The 19104-nt window shown below is 34.0% G+C and overlaps 2 protein-coding genes across 3 annotated transcripts in view; one reads left to right on the top strand and one right to left on the bottom strand.

Annotated features, from left to right (window-relative positions):
• Psmd1 (proteasome 26S subunit, non-ATPase 1) overlaps positions 1 to 19104 on the top strand; it is a 90614-nt gene that overhangs the window by 33279 nt on the left and 38231 nt on the right. The window lies entirely within an intron of this gene.
• Htr2b (5-hydroxytryptamine receptor 2B) lies at positions 243 to 16220 on the bottom strand. 2 transcript variants are annotated; one of them, XM_076866302.1, is made up of 4 exons: positions 16143 to 16220; positions 14604 to 15301; positions 5038 to 5238; positions 243 to 1135 (listed from the first exon to the last, which is right to left on the bottom strand). In XM_076866302.1, the coding sequence occupies exons 2-4, from the start codon at positions 14950 to 14952 to the stop codon at positions 243 to 245; spliced, it is 1443 nt and encodes a 480-aa protein (XP_076722417.1). In that variant the 5' UTR covers positions 14953 to 15301; positions 16143 to 16220. The 2 variants fall into 2 exon arrangements, with proteins under 2 accessions (XP_076722417.1, XP_076722418.1); XM_076866303.1 differs by having other exon boundaries at positions 14604 to 15074; positions 16143 to 16215.

Here is a 19104-nt window from a genome sequence, read left to right as displayed (position 1 = left end):
TTTGAAAGCCACATTTAACCAGAGTGCTGGATTATTTTCATTTGTAGCTATACAGGATTATTTTTTAATGGAATAATTTTGCCCAAATAAGGAAAATTAGATAATCTTAATACTTAATTCTTAGTTCAAAGAATTGATTTAATATATGACATAAAATTCTTCGTTATCTAATTCTTGGTGAACTTACATCTTGTTCATCACCTTGCTTGTCATTATGTCAGGTGAAAACTCTGTCAGTTCTGCTATACATAACTGACTTGCTCTTCAGTTTTGTCACCTTCATTTTCAGTGAGGAGGAGTGTATCCAGTAGAATGATTGATGAAGACTGAATGGTGGAACTTCGGAGCCTCACTGGGCTCTGGTACATGGCAGGACTAATCCCATTTCGAATTCCATGTTTCATGAAAAATTTAGAGTTCTCTGCCATTGCATTCTGGAAGTAGAGCTTACCAGAGCATTTTCGCAGAGTTTTTACAGATTTTGTAGCCCGGTAATTACAGCTGATATATCGGCCAAATGCATCCCGAAATGTCTTATTGAAGAGGGTGTAGACAAGAGGATTTACCCCTGAAGAAATGTAGCCTATCCATACAAATATCTCCAGGAGCATTTTAAGAGTAGTTTGGTTACAGGAATCACACAAAGCTAAAGTAATATTTGTAATAAAAAAGGGACACCACATGAGCAAAAAAAGGAAAAACACAATTCCAAGGACCTTCGAAGCTCTTTGTTCATTGGAAATTGTTTGTGCTGACTTTTTTCCCACTGTAGACATTCGTCGCATAAGTGTTTCTTCACTTGAGTTGGGCACAGTCTTGTCCTGACGTGAACCATACAGCATTGCCACCTTTTCAGGTGATGAGCAAGGTGTTTCATCCCTTTGGAAAACTGTGGACACAGTCAGCCATGTTAGGCGTTGAGGTGGCTTGTTTTTGACCCAATAAGCTTTCCTCTGTAACGCTTGGATAGTAAGAAAGTAGGTGACAATCATGATCCCAAGAGGTGTGAAGAAGGCAGCCATTGAGCCAAAGAGCATGAAATTGCCAAAACGTTCCTTAGTCAGCTCACAGGTAATATTGTTTGGGTTATGCAAATCAGTGTCTATGCCTTTAATGGGTACTGGAATGGCAATGCCTATGGAAGAGGAAATGAGATAAATTGAGTCATTTTATAAATTGTAACACTTAGATTTAGGTCCCTTCAGGTTTTATCCTAGTAACTTTATGCTGGTTAGTGCATTGTAATTCCTGGAGGCACAGTGTAGAATCTGTCAAGGCATTGTATCAGTGGAACTTTTGACAGAACCTAAATAAGCAAGTCTGCCATTTTTAAACAAAGAGGTTGGTTAGTGATATTAGGTTTATAGTGAGAGCTATAATATGTCCATGATAAAGTAGGGAATGTCTTTATTTGTTCTGTGTTTTTATAAGCTGTTTTTTAGTTTTGATCTATCCCAGGTTAAGGAAAAGAAATTCAGAAGAGAAACTGCTTTTATTTCAATATTCAGTATAGATAATCTAAAGAGCCTTCAGACAGCTAGCTGTTTAGTGTCTTAATTCTCAGTAGGTATCTATTTTACTTATTATCTTTGAGGTTCATTTAACAGAAAGTTTAATCTTTGTCTTTTAATCCTTTCCTTTTAACTTCTTATGGAAAACTTAACTTTTCTTTTTAAAAAATGGTACTTAATTCGAGAGAATGTGAATTGTGAAATTTGTTTCAAGATTTAGAGTTTTTCTAATAGACATGAATAAAAGGTACCTCATGTGAATTTCTTAATATTTTAAATACCAAGAAGTAAGTATTTAAATGTGATGTTTCTTAGTGAAGTAGCTTATTGGAAAATTAATAGTGCAAGGGTTAGACTAAATACTTTCCCCTTGAAGTAGATATTTTTTAAAATGTCTGAATTAATTGATCTTTTGCCTTGTGTTGTGTGAATTCAAATGCACTTCATTATCTGCATACCATTTTGATGATAGCTAACAAGCCCTTGACAGGAATATTTTCCTCAAACCCTTTCTAGTGGATACAGCTACAGTCCCTGCTTTTCCTCATGTTCACCATCAGAAAGAAGATTCCCTTAGAATAGGATAAGTGTACAGAATCTTGGGTCAACCTACTGTGGCTTTAAAAATTGGCTCACATTCTGTTTTTGTAAAAGTTTTATTGGAACACAGCCATACCCATTTATTAGTGTATTGTTTATGGCTGCTTTTGTGGTACGACCAGAGAGTAACCGTGAAAGAAACCACATGGTACCTGCATGCCTGAAGGTACGGACTTTCTTGACCTTTTAAGAAAAAGTCTGCTGACTCCTTTTCTCCCCTGTTGCTTCAGGGTCATCACTCTAGTATTCCTTCTCCCCTCCCAAACACTTCCCTTTTGAAGTCTATTAAATCGATTTATACCACTCTTTTTTCCATCCTGGTCATTGAGTAGCCTCTCCCAGGACATTTGTCAATCTCTCTCAAAGGCTTTAGTACCTTGCTGTAGTCTTCCTCTCTCTTGCTCACTTGCCATCATCTTGCATGACTTCATTCCATTGATCACTCTTCTAACATTTAATTTTATGTCTTGAACTCAACTCTTATTATTTGTACTCCTGCATGTATCCAGGAGTTCTCTTGAAATAATCCCATATCAAAAATCATGAGCTCCAATCTGTTCCTTTTTATCTTTCTGTGCTTCTTGCTGTACAGCTTTTCTTTACATTATCTTAGTGAATAGTCTGCCTAAACTCTCTTTTCACATTCCAGTAGCACCCCCATCAAGGCTTACATTATCTTCCTGTCCAGCTTCTTGATCAATAACTTTTGAGTTTTCACTGGCACTTTGTATACCCTTACCCTCTTTTATACTTACTGTTTCTAGGTGTTACTTAGGTGTTTTAGTTCATTTTATGCTGTTATAACAGAATGCCACAGACTGGATAGTTTATAATGAAAAGAAGTTTATTTGGCTCACAGTTCTGGAGATTAAGAAGTCCAAGATCCAGGGACTGCTTCTGATGAGGATCTTCTTGCTGCATCATAACATGGTGGAAGGTATCACATGGGGGAGAGAGAGAACAAGAGAGAGGCCCAAACTCATCCTTTATAAGGATGAACCCATTCCCTTAATGGCTTTAATGGTTCATAAAGGCAGAGCCGTCATGACCTCATCTCTTCAAAATTGTTAAGATTCAACTTCCAACAAGTGTACTTTGGAAGACATGTTCAACCCATAGCACTAGGATAACTGTAAATTCAAAAGAAGAAAGTGAGCTCTCTTCAGCACTTTGTAGAATTTTGAAACTGAACTTACCCTGTCATCACATTTTCTTTTTTTACAGTTACTAAATTGTGATTGGTTCTATAAGGAAGAGGGTGATGAAGCAAAAGGAGCATTGGTCTTGGCCTTGCTGCTATAAAAATCCTTAAGCCAACTATTTAAAATTTTTAGGTTTCTCTTTTTGTATCTATAAAAGGAAGACAGATTCTAACATCCTTTCCAAATCTGTAAACCTGGAGTCTTCCCTTTTCTCCTGCATACTTTATCACTTTGTATTTTGTCTATGTATCTGCTTTTCTTGAATGTAGGGATTCTTATTTCTGTGTATTCTTATTACATAGCATATTATAGACACTCAGTTGAAATTTGATCAATTTACAAATTTCATATTATCCTGACTTTATTTAGATACTATTTCTAACCAACAGGTTGTTTATCACACTGGTTTGATCATATTTCAGTGTCAAGTATTTTAATTCTTCACTAAGGACCCGCTTCCCTTTTTCCTTTGCTTCTGTTTACTCCCTCTTCCCCTTTATCCCAACACACAAACCTCACTCACATTCTTTCCTTCTCACTCATTGAAGTGAGCTTTTTTTTTAAGGTCATTTGAAATGAATGACCACACACTTCAAAGTTTGTTATTTTACACCCATTATCTCCCCTTCTCTTTTTCTAGTTTTTTTTTTTTTTTTTTTTTTTTTTGGTGGCGGGGGGTTCGTATAGAGTTGCTGTTCTGCTCTGTCCATCAGCCTCTGCCCCTTAACTGGCCTTTTCTTGCTGCTTGCAAGTCTCTCTGTTCTGAATAGACTTTTCCTTAACCCTGCTTTCTTCCCATGCCACATCTGTAGCATGCCTTGATTTTTATCTGCAAACTTTTCAAGATGTTTGGCTTTAGTACCATTTTTTCAGGAATATATAGGTCAATTTCAGCGTCTTACTTATTGGTGTTTTGGATATGTTCTTACTCTGATTACAGAGAAGTAATTTTTTTTTCTTACCTTCCTTTTAGTATTGTGTCTCTTTAAATTTTTTCCTCTTCTAAGATATTTTTCTAGGAAGGGTGAGTCCGCTGGTCAGATCTTTGTGTTTGTTGCAAATCTGCTTGTTTTTCTAATTAACTTAAAGAGCTTTGAGTGCTGTACTTCATGCCAAGATAGTCCATTATAGGAGCTATCTTTAAGCATTAAAGATAAGCACAGAATCATAATAGTTTAGAAGAGATGTGACTTCTCTCTACAAGTCATTTCTGAACATTAGGTAAACATTATCTTAATCTAAAAACTTTGAAACGTTTAAACACTAATGCAGACATTTAGATGCCTCTAATCTATATATATATATTGAAATGTTGGCTTCTAAGATGAATTTATGCTCTGATACCTGCTTGTAAAATGTTTGTTTTTTTTTCTCTTTTCCTATTCATCTTCTTAGATGTGATATAAGATAATCACATCAAGATAACAAAAGATGAAATTATGGGATGCCTTATACTGGCTAGGTCTTAATGACGTGTTGACATATATGAAGACTCAGCTTTCCTGCACATCATTAAGAGATGAACACTTTGCTACTTCTTCAGTTTCTGTACGGTTTAGACACTACATGATGAATGTAACGACAGAAGCACCTTGTGTTGGGACATCAGTAGTCTGCCTTGGCTTCTCATGCTGAGTTTCTGGGCCTACCAAACCTGGCATTCTCCTAGCCAAAAGGAACCAAAGGCCGTATTTGCCACCCGTCCCCTGGTATTCCCCACATACCTATTGAAATTAACCACACCACTGTAATCTTGATAAACGCGGTAGCTCTGGAGTTATATTGATTGGCCTGGATTGGCTTTTTGATGGCTATGTAACGATCCACTGAAATGGCACAGAGATGCATGATGGATGCAGTTGAAAAGAGAACGTCAAGAAATAACCAGGCAGGACACAGAACTAGTGGGAGGGGCCACATAGCCTCTGAAAGAAAGAAAAACAGAATTTTTCTCTAAGAATGGCAACTTCAATTTATAGTTTCTTTTTTTAAGTAATACATATTTTTTAGCTTTTTTGTTTATTAACCTGAAATTTTGATGTAACCACTACAAGATAATGTTTAATTCAGATTGTGAAGATAATATTAAATACATTATTTCTATAGATGGAAGCTTTTAAATACATTTGCTATCTTATGTAATAATTATGACTCTCTAAGTCAGTAGCAGTTAGCATTTTATGATTTTGCTCTCTTGTCAGTTCCATTTGTGACCTTTTAAAAATTTACACATTGCAACTGGAACTTAGCCTTACTATACAAATAAAAATTTATTTGTATAGTAAGTGGTATTGTATTAATACATGGTATTGTATTAAAAAAACAAAACAATTTACTATGGAGTAGGCAAAAAGCCTATCCAAATGGGAGTCTCCTTAAGGCCTGGCATTTTCACTCAATTCTGGCAATAACCTGCAGCATAGTCCTGAAACATTTATTGTATACTTAATGTAGTTTTAAACACTTTAGAAATATTTTTTTTAAAAAATTGAAAGTGATATTAAATAGTCTTCATAGTTTTTCAGTAAATTTACTTCCACAAATATCTGTACATGTTCAGATTTAATGCATTATGTATTATACATACACCCACTGTGTACATGTTTACAGTTTCAAAATGACTAAAATTTATTTTAGGATGTCCCTACATTATTTCAGTTAGAATGCATTTTACAAATACACACTACATATATACATAGATTTTAGTGTAGAAAACAGATATCCTGCATATGAGATTATCTATGCCTCTTTTATGGTTTGATTGTTGTATGGCCACTGGTAAAATGTAAACTACTTTTCTTGTCCTGGTTATTCCAAGTGTATCTAACTTTGACAGGAAGTGATAGGGATAATTAAAGAAAGACCAAGATATTCATCTCAGGAGTTTCAGAATTACTGGGCACCAGGAGATTTTTCAGTTGTGAATTGTCTTTTTGTTTTTTGGTGCAGGGGATTGAACCCAGGGCCTTGTGCATGCTAGGCAAGTGCTCTACCACTGAGCTACACCCTCCACCCCCCGAATTTTTTAAAATTAAAGAGCTTGGGGATAGAGAAAGATTAGACTCCCAGACCAAAACAACAACAAGACACTGTACTTGAGGGAAAGAGTTTTTAGATAGACTTGAATATGGTATTTTCAAGAGTCAAGTAGAATTTCAATGAAAAATATTTGGAGACTTGACAAAAAAGCTCACTTTTGGTGTCTTCTGTTTCCAGAGTTAGTATAGGAATATTAAAATATTTCTTCTAAGGACCAAAATAACAAAATCAGTATGAATTTTATTTAAAAAGAATAAGTGATTGCTTGGTACTTTTTCCATGTTCAGCAACAACTTAAAAAGAAATTGAAGCATCATTCATGCTATTAAGTAAATTATTAAGTATATTATTATAAATGAGCGTTTCCCACTTCACCAGTTGAATTGGGGGTGGAAAGGGATGGAAGTGGTAAATTGTGGATTCATTGAGCCTGGATGTAACTTTTGAGATATCACCGATTTTGCAGATGAGTACATTCAGGTACAATTAAGCCTTTGAATATGGGTGTGGGAAAGGAAAGACAATTCTTTATCAAAACCCTAAATGTTAATTGAAAGCGCTCTTTATAACCTTACTACTCAGAGTGTGCTCTTCAGATCATCATCTGGGAATTTACTAAAAATGTAAGCTCTTGAGTCTCATCCCAAACATACTGTGTCAGACTCTTCAGTTAAATCAGATCCCCAGGTGATTTGTATGCAAAGTACAGTTTACAAATGACTTTCTAGGAGAGGTTGTGTCTGTCTTAGAAGATGCATCCGGCTTTGCTGGTGTAGGATAGGTACTTAGAAAGCCTCATAGAAATCTATAGAAAGCCTCTCAAAAAACAAAGAAATTAAGTATAGCAGAGAAAACTGTGTTCATAGAGAACCCAGGCACTTTTCTCCTTTTTCAGCTATAGCATTCAGATTTTCTGACAGCAGTGGGAAAAGACCTTGGACAAATGCAGCAGTGCATTCTTTGACCTAACCTTAAAAGCAAACTAACAGTCTAAGTAGAATGCAAAAAATCACCTACAATTGAGTTTTGTAATGAAAACTGAGGTGAGGATATAGATATAGATACATTCTAAGCTGAGCTGATCTGAAGTTCTCGATTTAGGGCTCCAAGGAGGAAATAACAAAAAATCCTCAAGTCCTTTTTTTTTTTTTTTAATGCAATGCTGGGAAGGAATCCAGGGCTTCACATATCCCAGGCAAGCACTCTACCCCTGAGCTACACCCCCAGCCTATATACTCAAGAGCTATAATCAGAGATTTTGGTCATAGTTATAATTAAAAAGGCAGAAAATTATTGTGCTGTATCCTTGATCATATGTTCATTCTCTATCATCTCTTAAAATGGTTTCCTAATAATTTCAACTTGGTATTAGCTATTATAATTATGGACTATGTATATATATTTTTTTCTTATACTGGGGATTAAACCCAGGGGCACTTTACCACTGAGCTGCATTCCCAGCCTTTTTTATTTTTTATTTTGATATAAGTTGTTGAGGCTGGCCTCGAACTTATAGTCCTTCTCCCTTAGCCTTCTGAGTCCCTGGAATTACAGGCATGTGCCACTGTGCCCAGCATGGACTATATTTTTGAAGATTAAGGTCTAGAAAATGAAAGAACTCATAAAAATATACATGTCTTTGGAATGTAACTGTCTAACCCACATATTCCTAATTGTGGATAAGAAGGAAAGTTTTGGGTGCTGATTTAATTAAGCTTATGAAGCCTTGTTAGCCTCTCTCTTGAATAGGATGGACTTATTTAAAAATTCCAAATTTGAAGCATAACTGAAGTATATGCAGATCATTGGAATTTTATTAGTGTTTTCTTATTGTAAGCAGTAAAAAATATTCACATGGGATATTGAATTTTCTTTAAGAAAGAATGAGACTCTGGGTTTTTAAGACTAGAGAGAGAGATCTTTAAAATTCCAAGTTTAATGAAATTCTAATGGATAGATTGTTTTTAAATGAAACTAACATAAAAGTAATAGATAACTGAATTATTGATAGAAATTATAGAAATTTTTTATGAAAAGCACAAAAAGGGAACTTGGGATAAAGTGATAGAGTGCTTGCCTAAGATGAGAAAGGCCCTGGGTTTTATCTCTTTTTTTCTTTTTTTAATTAATTTTTTAAAAATAAATGACAGCAGGGTACATTACAGTACATTACAATTCTTATTACACATATACAGCACAGTTTTTCACATCTCTGGTTGTATATAAAGTATGTTCACACCAATTTGTGTCTTCATACATGTACTTTGGATAATGATGTCCATCACATTCCACCATCCTTGCTAACCCCTGCCCCACCTCCGTTCCCCTCCCGCCCATGGCATTTGCAGGTAAATGTATGGCGTTGGAGAAGATAATGTTAAGTGAAGTTAGCCAATCCCCCCAAAAAAACTGCCGAATGTTTTCTCTGATAAAAGGAGACTGATTCATAGTGGGATAGGGAGGGGGAGCATGGGAGGAAGAGATGAACCCTAGGTTCTATCTGTAGCACTGCAAAAAAAAAAACAAAAAAGGCTTTTGTAATTGTTTAATAGACTGAGGTAACTAAAAATGAAAATTGAAAGTGTTCTTTATAACCTTACTACTTCTCTTATTTTGTAAAGACTTTTATTGGGTCAGAAACTTTTATTCTAAAATTGCTTTTCAGTTAGTAATTAATTTGGAAGACTCAAGGTCAAAGAAAAACTGAATAAAGGGTAAATTGGTATAATGACATAGATTATTCTAAACTTATTTTTCTTAGAAATTTTAATTTGTCTTAAGGATTTATGGTTGTATTTATTTGTTTAATGTATTAAGTCCAACTCATTTCCAAAAAGACTTGAACATTGCTTAAAATTTGAGATAACCAAGTGAAACCATCACAGATTTAAATTAAAAGAAAATGAAAAAATGTATCTAAGAGTGAATGTAAGGGAAATAAGTTACCAGGTACATAGACTAAATATTGCTGTTCTGAGGCTCTAAATTTGACTCGCATAAAAACTAAAAAAGAAGAAAATATTTAAATTATATAGTATTTGGTGTCACATAAAAGAAGGCCTGTGATTTCTGTGAAAAATCCCATGTTCTATGTCCTTCCCCCCGCCTCTGAATTAAATGAACTCAGAGAAATTAATTTCAGTAAGGTTTGAAAGATAGCATTTCTGTGGATGCCTGAAGTAACTTTGGGCTGACTATTATAGGAACAGCTATTAAAGAAGTGAAACAAGTCTTAGATGGGTCTTAGATTGTAGACAGCTAATTAATTAATTAAATAATATTAGCACACATATTTTATCATTTAAATTGAAAACTATATGTTTTAAATACGACCATTCGTAGTCACTTAGATACTTAAGTATCTGTTTGTCTCCCAGACAAGGTCCATCAACTTCATAGGCATGGGTCTAGGTCTGATTCCTTCTTCAGAAAAGAAGAGAGGTCTCAAGGATTTCTACAAGTTTTTGTTGAGACATGAATATTCTATACCTAATATGAAATATAACTACCTGAAAAAAAATACTGAGTTCTGCCTTATCCCTAGACCAAAATTCTTTAGCACTCTTGTTAGATGGAGTTAAGATATAATTGCTAGTTTTGTTTGCCAAATAGTGACAGTTTTGACTAGTAGAATTTCTCATTTGTGTTTGAGAAAGTAGACTAATAGAGGCTGAGTGTGAATTCTAGACTTAGTCTTCCTAGGTTCATGTCATATCTATGCCACTTATTTTGTGATCTTGAACAAATTGGTTATCCCTTTGTTCCTATGACCTCTGTAAAATGAGGAAAATAATACCTGCTTAATAGGATTGCTTCAAGGATTTTTAGGGTTGAGATTCATTGCAATAATATATGTGAAGTATTTAGAACAATGTGGCATAAAGAAAACACTCAGTGAATATTAACTGTTATAACTGCTATTTGACAGAAACTAGTGAAATAACCCAACTATGAAAACATCTCCACTCAGAAACAACAAGCTACATCATTAGTATAAAATATTTGTCTTTCTGCTTGTTGTAGCAAGTACAGTGCATCTAATTGAACTTAAAACTGAGCTGGCTCGGAGTGGGGAACAGGATGAGGATGTGTGTTTTTGTTGTTGTTGTTGTTTTTTTAACTTTAATTTTCAATTAAACTTGTCATGAAGGTATGCCTTGTACTAAGGTTGAATTCTAACTGCTATTTGTGATCTCACAGAAACATAAATAATCTATATGTATTACAATTGGCCGGGTCTGGATTTTTTGTTTGTTTGAGGAGGGGTATATTCTTGTTGTTTAGCTTTCTTTTAAATTAGAATGAAAAGGGCTGGGACCTTAGCTCAGTGGTAGAGCACTTGCTTCCCACCTGTGAGGCACTGGGTTTGATTCTCAACACCACATAAAAATAAATACATAAAAAGATATTGTGTCCATATACAACTAAAAAAATTTTTTTAATTAGAATAGAACCGTGATTGGGGCTGGGATTGTGGCTCAGTGGTAGAGTGCTTGCCTAGCACACTTGAGGCACTGGGCTCAAACCTCAGTACCACATAAAAGTGAAACAAAGACATTAAGTCTATCTACAACTAACTAGATAAATAAATAAATATTTTTAAAAAGTGATATTTTTTAAATCAAAAACTCTGTCATTATGAGATATACTCATTTTATCTGAATTCTGCATAACCTTTGGGCAGATTTTTAGATTGGAAAGCCAGGAAATAATTAAGAAATAATTAGTATCAATCTTTTAATCTGGGGCATAAAACATTTCTCTTTTGAGGATTTAAAAGACTATTTTAAAAGCCATTCCAAAACGTCTAAAAGAGTTCACAGAGGTACATGGTTTACTTGAATTTATTAGAGCAGGCAGTTCTAAATAACTTCTGTTTTAAAAGGACACAGTTTTCAATATGCATGTTTTTTTAAATCTCAGAAAGTCTAATGTTTCTCTGTCTTCTAGAAAGGAGTGCTTATATTATTCTTACAAAGCTTCTGTTTTGTTCCATTGTTGTTTTTCCGCTAAGGTATCTGAGTATATGTGACATCTAGGGGTTAGATGTCTAATATGATAATGTGTGAAGTAATTTAATACTTAATGAACATTTTTTCTTAGCTTTATAAAATTTCACTTACAAAAAGAAGTGATTTTAGTTGCTTTGTTCCCCTGCTTCAGAATTGGGCAGAGTAGCATTTCATTGTTTAAATATACAATTGACTTTTTTTTTTTTATCATCTCTGGTTAGATTTTCATCTTAATCACATTTAATTGGCATGCTCTGCTAATACCCACCAATTACTAGTGATTGTAGTAGGCTACATAACAGTCTCTATCTGCAGTGTAAAATTCTGCACACCCATTTTACAGACAAGTTGATGGAACTAAGATATTAAATGGTTTGTCTTGGTCAGCACAGGAAAGCTAGGGTATTGCTTTAGAAGCCCATCTTTCAACCATTTTATACACAGCCTTTCAGCTGTTCCATAGATACTGTTGCAACTTATAGATCATGAGGCATGGATTAAAACTTAAGTTTTATTAAGTAACAAGTGGATAAATGCTGTATTTTTCCCTTCGTATTTTAAGTCATTTACTTGATAAGAGAAGGAAAAGTTTTGAGAAGTTCTTAAATGTGAGCATTCTTTTTTCATATCTGCACAAGTTATTCTGTTTTGGGGGTTTTGGGGAGTTTTTTTGTTTATTTTGCTGCCCAATTATTTCTAACATAGGTATTTTTAGGCTTTATGTTATAAGCTACTAAGTTGTGACCACAGTTTTTAGGTATTATGGACAAAGAGTTAAAAACTAGAGTTATAAAGATAGGATCTAGTGTTCTTGGGAAGAAATTAAAGAAAAATTAATCTAGCATTACCTGTTTGAAAGACAGTGTTGTGCCAAAGTTGTCATAATCTTGGTAAAATAGAAACTCAAAAAGTATGTAACTAAATATTATAAAAATTGGTGGTTAAGTAAAATATCACTCAGTATAAGTACACAAAAACCACATTTTTTAAAAACTGTCTTTTTTTTTTAAGGCATAATTTTATTAGAATACCATCTGGTTTAAAGTTTTTTCATTAAATTTCCCTGAGATAGCTAAAATTGCTCACAGTGGCAATTAATCTTTCATGCTTATAAAACTAGGGACACTTGTTGGTAGACTAGGAAAGTTCTAGAGAGAAAAATATACTTTAAGATCTACTTCTGCCTTTTAAAGTTATCACACATTTTTGTAAATGCATTAGTTTAGAAAGTTTTAGTATTCATCAGTGTATGAAAGGCTATACTCATATCCTATTTGAAAAAAAAAAATTAAAAAATCCTGTTTTTTGAAATCAGGTCCCTCTTGGTACATATAATTTCTAATTTACGAATGCATCCTTGGAAGCTTTTAGAGGACTGCTTGCATTTCCTTATATTTTGTTGGCCGGGCTGGGGATGGAACACAGGGCCTCACACATACTAGGCCAGCACTCTGCCACTGAGCTACACCAGTCCTCCTCATAAGCTTTCTCATGGTAATAGAGTTGGGTTGAATTAATACAATAATTTTAAAAATAGTTTTTAAGTTTCCTGGAGTTCACTTTTAAAAATATCTACTAGATCCACTCACTGTAAAACTAATTGCTGATAGTAAAAGTGTTTGGAACTTTTGTTAGCAAACACTTTGAAAAAATGAAATACTGTTAAAATATATATCTTAATTAATTGAGACAAATAGAAAGATATTCAACTTGTTTTTAAAATGTTTTAAAATATGTTAAAGTGTGTTTGGTTTTTCTGCTAACTTACTGCTAAGAACATGGTAAGCACCAAATTTTTAGATTAAAAACTTAAATTTTTACTGTGTTATTATCATATAGAATATATGGATTATCTGTTAACTTTGTTAGCTCACTTTCATATTGTGGAACTTTGTCTGTTATAAAGTCAAAAGTCACTTCTGCATATCTCATTTATTCAACATATCTATTAACTTTCATGGTAGCCTGAAATAAGCATTCCTGAGTGTCCAGTAAAGCACCGTTTATATAGAGATGGTTAATATCTTGAAGCTACTATTATAATTATGGACATGTAAGCTTAAATTCTTTGCCTATGCAGTCTTTACCAAATACACATATATATGTTTATATAGTCCTAAGTACTTTATTTCTTTAAAATTTTCCAGAATTAAGATTGCTTTAGGTTCTCCATTAGAGTAAGATTTCTTAATTATTCTTCATGGTTACATAAAGCAGTAGATTATTCCAAAGATTACAAATTTATAGAAGAGGGGGATATATAGAAAATACTAATGAGGGACTGGGGTCATGTAGAGTTCTTGCTTGCCTCGAATGTGTGAGGCAACTGGGTTTGGTCCTCAGAACCACATAAAAATAAATTTAAAAAAAAAAAACCCGCCATTGTGTCCATCCTCAGCTAAAAATATTTTTTTAAAAAAAGAAAGAAAATGCTAATGATATAAGAATCTGATTAAGGCAATAGAACCTTATTCGTTGGTGCAACAGAATTTTCTTGATTTACTTTAAAGCCTGGATAAGTGTTAATTTACAATACTAAGTTTAAACTCGTCATTACCTTATAATATTTGGGGCATCAAGTACTTAATTTTAGATATCTTTTTATTAATTCTCATAAAAATAGTTGAAATAGAAATTTTTCTTTACCATCTAATTTAATAAATTAGTACATTCTGGCTTAAATTTTCCTTCTATAACTTGAAATGTTTTTCTGCACTACGTAAGTAAATATAATTCTTAGAAGCCATATCAGCTATATATAACATTTTTCTTAAGCAGTTTATGAATGGAATATCAGTTTTGCCAACTGTTGACTAAGTTAAATCCTTTTAATGCTGACTCTGAGGTAGAAGCCTTCATAATTCATCAACAGAATTATTTGTGTTCACCTGGATTTTATGACTAAAGATGATAAGCATAAATCAAAATCTATTATGTCTATTTTGATGTAATTATCTTTTTTATTATAGGAAAGATTTCAGTATCAAACTATGTTATTATCGCAATAACTCAGGCTTTGGTCCATTTACTTTATTAACTTAGAAATCTATCAAGAACACAAATGGTCAGATATCATAAAAAATGAAACACATGGATCATTTCTTGGGACACCCTGAGCCATTTCCTTAAATAGTCCAAGTCCATCTTTTATTTTAAGGAAAATAAGAATAAAATGACTGTCCATTTCTCTAACAGTATGTCAAAGTGGTTTGATGTGTGGAACAAAGTGAAATACTTACCAAACATTATTGTCAAGAGGGCAATTGGCATCACAAATAATCCAACCAGCAAGTCAGCCACCGCCAAGGACATTAGAAAGTAATTGGTAGCATACTGTAGCTTCTTCTCCAGTGAAACAGCCAGAATAACAAGGATGTTTCCACCAATTGTGGGGATTATCACCACTAGTATCAGAAGAGCTGCCCAGCGCAGTTTATTTCCTTGTTCTTCAACAATCTGTTTCATATCCTCTGGTATTGATTCTGTCTGTAATCCAGACTGGTTAGAAGAGATTAAGTGATCCAATAAACTCTGCAGAACATGCTCAGGAATTCTGCTTTGTTCAGACATTCTAAAAGAGAGAGCCATTCACCATTTTTCTCTGATTCAGTCCATTTGGACACTAGTCAGCATGGTCAGTAGCTAAGCTGGTCAACTACTTTAAGGTGTCGTACCCATGCCAAACGATCCATGCCAAAGTTGACTCCTTCCTTTTAAAAACAAGTTGAAGTTCTGTTAAGATGAGAGTATACACACATCTGTCCATGCTTGTAATTAAGACCTCAAATTTTTAGTATTTCCTAGAGCTTAGATTTTAGAAGGCTCAGTGAAAGATAACAGTAGCCGAGAGAAAATACAGTATTGGTTTCTTTCATTTTTTTGTATTTTTGCTGCAGTTGTAGAGTTATATTTGAACTTGATTGCCAGAGAGATGTCCCTAAATATAAGATATAGATATATAAGTTGCATTATTTATTTCCAAAAAGCAGTAGAAACACTTGAACATAGCAACTAGGCCCTCCCTTCTCAATAGGCCCATTGTGCTATTGTGACAATGCAGTTAGTTCCCATAAAAAATATTAAATTCCTGACTTGCCTCAAAGTTAATGATGGGGGGGAGATACATTATTTTTTCAGTGGCTTATAATAAAAAGCTAGGTGTTTCCTGACCTTGTACTTTAAAAAGAATTTTTAAAAAGTCAAAGCACTAAATAGTTTTGAATAGAACTTTAGTCAAAGTTATGTTACACGCTAGCCACCCACCTAGGAAGACTTTAAGCCTACATAAAGTCAAAATAAATGATTTATCAGCTAGAATCCTTACATGCAATTGAGTTGTCTTATTGGGTTTATTTTAGTGCTGATTTAAATGCCATTTTTTTATAAGCATTTTGGAATCCCTTTCGTTAGAAGGGGAAAATATTAATAGGATCCAAAAAATTTTATCTTTCACAGCATGCTACCGCGAGAGGTATTTTTAGTTTAATCATTAGATTTGCCGAACTTGAACCAGTTCTTTTTGTTGTGTTTTAAGTACTAATTTTTTCCTTAACCTTCCTAGTTCCTTGAGAAGGGAGGCTAAGACCATGATTAAGATATTTGTTCATTATATTTACAAATCCCATATTAAAAATCTCCCCTTTAACATAAGTAAATTTTTCATTTTGGTCCTTAAACCACTGAATATAAATAAAAGATTATGGAAGTAGAGTTCTTAAAGATTAAGTAAAAAAACAACAAAATCCCTTAGATAAATCTATTTATCTGTAAATACGTACCTCTCATTTGCTTGTGACTTTCCCAAGTGTGTTGTCGTTGCATCTGTTCAGCGCTTGTTGCTGTGACTGAAATCCTCCTCCCATTGACTTATTTTGAGCCTCTAGCCCTGGTGCTTGCAGGCAGTGAAACAAGCCTGTTGCATAGCTGTAAGCATGCCAGGGAGGTTATTTCCTCTCTGATACATTCATTTTTAGAGCATGGCAATATTCATTGTAATTCATAAAGCTGCCAGTTAAGCGTGTCAACCCAGTTCATAACCCTTATTCAAGTAATATTCTGAAGAACTCTGATAATTTGGGGGACTGTAATAAACTCTGTTATTTTAGCTTAAGATAGTTTTATTTAGGATTAAGCCTGGGCTGTTTCCTCATTGGAGAAAAAAATCTAAAGATTCTAGAGCTTTTATTTTATGCAGATTCTATCCTGTTAGCCTTATAGTGTTTTCCACAGTTCTCATTTCTAGCAGTGAAACACGATTCTTATCCAGCTCTTATGCCTTTGCTTGGAACACATTTAATTTGCTCTGGTTGCAGCCTTATATAGAAGAGCACAGAAAGATCTGAATTCCACATGTATACATAGGTTTTAGCAGAAACTTTGTCACTGCTCTTTTTTAAATAGCCTCTGGTTTGGAGAGTTGGTTCATTGGCAGCTTTTCTCTCACAGATTTCACACTGGGGAAAGTATTATATGTAATGATACATTTTTGCTTTATTTCAGAAAATTGTTATGTAGATCGTAATAGTATGCTCTTAAGCTTTTCCAAACTGTATATTAGCATTTTTAAAATCATAGAACACACTCAGATTTTTAAATTATTTAATTATTTCTAGATCAGCAATGACATTTGTGCCCTTTTACTGCTTGAATTTTTTACTCTATAGCTTATATTGAAAGCCATTGGAATATATTTAGTTTATTTCAGTTCTGAGAACTTCAGTTTTATTCAGTATTTTTTAAATTCAGTATTTTTTAAAATTCAGTATTTTAGAAAAAAAATATTTGTTCAGAATACTAGATGAAAACAAATGAAATAATACTCATGAGCAATCAGATGGATTTTAATGTGATAGAACTTCTATTCAGGAATACAAAATATTTTTAAACACTGCTTTACTCTGAATCACAATTTGATATCTGCTTATGCAGGCAGGTAGTGGTCTGCAAAAGAAAATAGCATCAGATTGGAAATAACAGCACCATTATATCCAATGAAAAGACCTGTATGAAAGCCATTGTTGCTTTTTGCATTTTTTTTATACCTTTATTTTATTTATTTTTATGTGGTGCCGAGGATCGAACCCAGTGCCTCACACGTATGAGGCGAGTGTTCTACCACTGAGCCACAACCCCAGCCCATTTTTTGCCATTTTAAATTGGTTTAATGACTAAGGAACACAACTAGTTACAACAGCCACTTATTTGGTAGTCTCAAGTTTATCAGAAACATAGCTGAAAGTCAGAAAGCAAGTAAGTATATATAGAAGAATAGATGAGTTGGCAAATAACTAAACCTGTACTCTTTACAACCCCATGCACTTTAAGTAGAAGATAACCTGTGAGTCCATATTCTTAAGTATTTTTACATACTCTCCATATACACACATTTGTTTCTCCCAAACCCTTTAAGGAATGTAACATTTTGGAAATAAATCTGAATGGTACAAAAGAATGTTCATTGATAAATTTGTTGACAATTCTAACAAGTATGTTTCTCTGCATATTCCAGATTAGTGTAACAAATTGAAGGATGGACATGTACTTTGATAATAGGCTAGGGGTGTGGCTCAGTGGTAGAGTGCTTCATCACCAACCATTGTTGAAGAATTGCCTGTCTTCTTCTGTTTTTTACCACACACATAGTCTTTAACTCTTAAAATACAGTTTTATCCACAAAACAACTCTTGCAAAGTCACTAACACTAGTTGATGATATGCACTGTTCAGCATTTGTTGACTGAGCAGTTCTTAAACTTGAACTTCAGGGATAGGGATATATATATATTAGAGTACTTGCCTCCTATGCACAAGGCCCTGGGTTCAGTCCCCAGCATCACAAAACAAAAAACAAATAAACAAAAAACCTTGATCTTCTTTTTTTCTTCTTCTTTTTTTTAAGAGAGAGAGAGAATTTTTTAATATTTATTTTTTAGTTTTCGGTGGACACAACATCTTTATTTTATTTTTATGTGGTGCTGAGGATCGAACCCAGTGCCCCGTGCATGCCAGGAGAGCACACTACGGCTTGAGCCACATCCCCAGCCCCTTCTTTTTTATATCTTTGTTTTTATGTGGTGCTGAGGATTGAACCCAGTGCCTCACAAATGCGAGGCAAGTGCTCTTCTACTGAGCTACAAACCCAACCTAATCTTTATCTTCTTTTGGCTTCAAAGACACACTCTCCTGGTTCTTTTATCTTTCGAATTTTTTTTCTGACTCTTTTGTTACATTCCCTTAATGTGGAGATTACCTACCACCCCAGGTTCCTTTCCTCAGTTGATTTTCATTTTCCTGTTTATTTTCAGTCACTTTTATAGTTTCCATAAACTCATTGAAGAGCACTCCTAGAGCTATTTTCATACCAGTGACTTAAATCTGTAGTCATGCAATGGGACAAGCAGCCTGTCTAAGAGTTAGGAGAGATCTTAGACAAACTTTCTTAATTTCTCTGAGCTTTAATTTTTGCATGTGTAGAAAATGACATAACCTGCTCTGTGTTTATCATATCGGCATTTGACCCAGTTGGGCATTTCCTCTTCTGACCTCACGGGCTGTTTCTTCATAGTTGTCTTTGCTCGTGTTGTTTATCTCCTCAACCTCTTAGTGTTGGAGTTCCTTTGGTACTTACTTTTGGATCACTTTTTCTGTCTGCACTTAGTGATATCTACTTTTACAGCTTCAGGTACCATCTACTGAAACTCCCAAAATTGTATCTGTAGCCCAGACCTACCTTTCACTTAAT

Source organism: Callospermophilus lateralis, chromosome 9 (assembly GCF_048772815.1).
Source record: "Callospermophilus lateralis isolate mCalLat2 chromosome 9, mCalLat2.hap1, whole genome shotgun sequence".
Classification (NCBI taxonomy): Eukaryota; Metazoa; Chordata; class Mammalia; order Rodentia; family Sciuridae; genus Callospermophilus; species Callospermophilus lateralis.
This window is presented reverse-complemented; position numbering and strand designations above follow the sequence as displayed.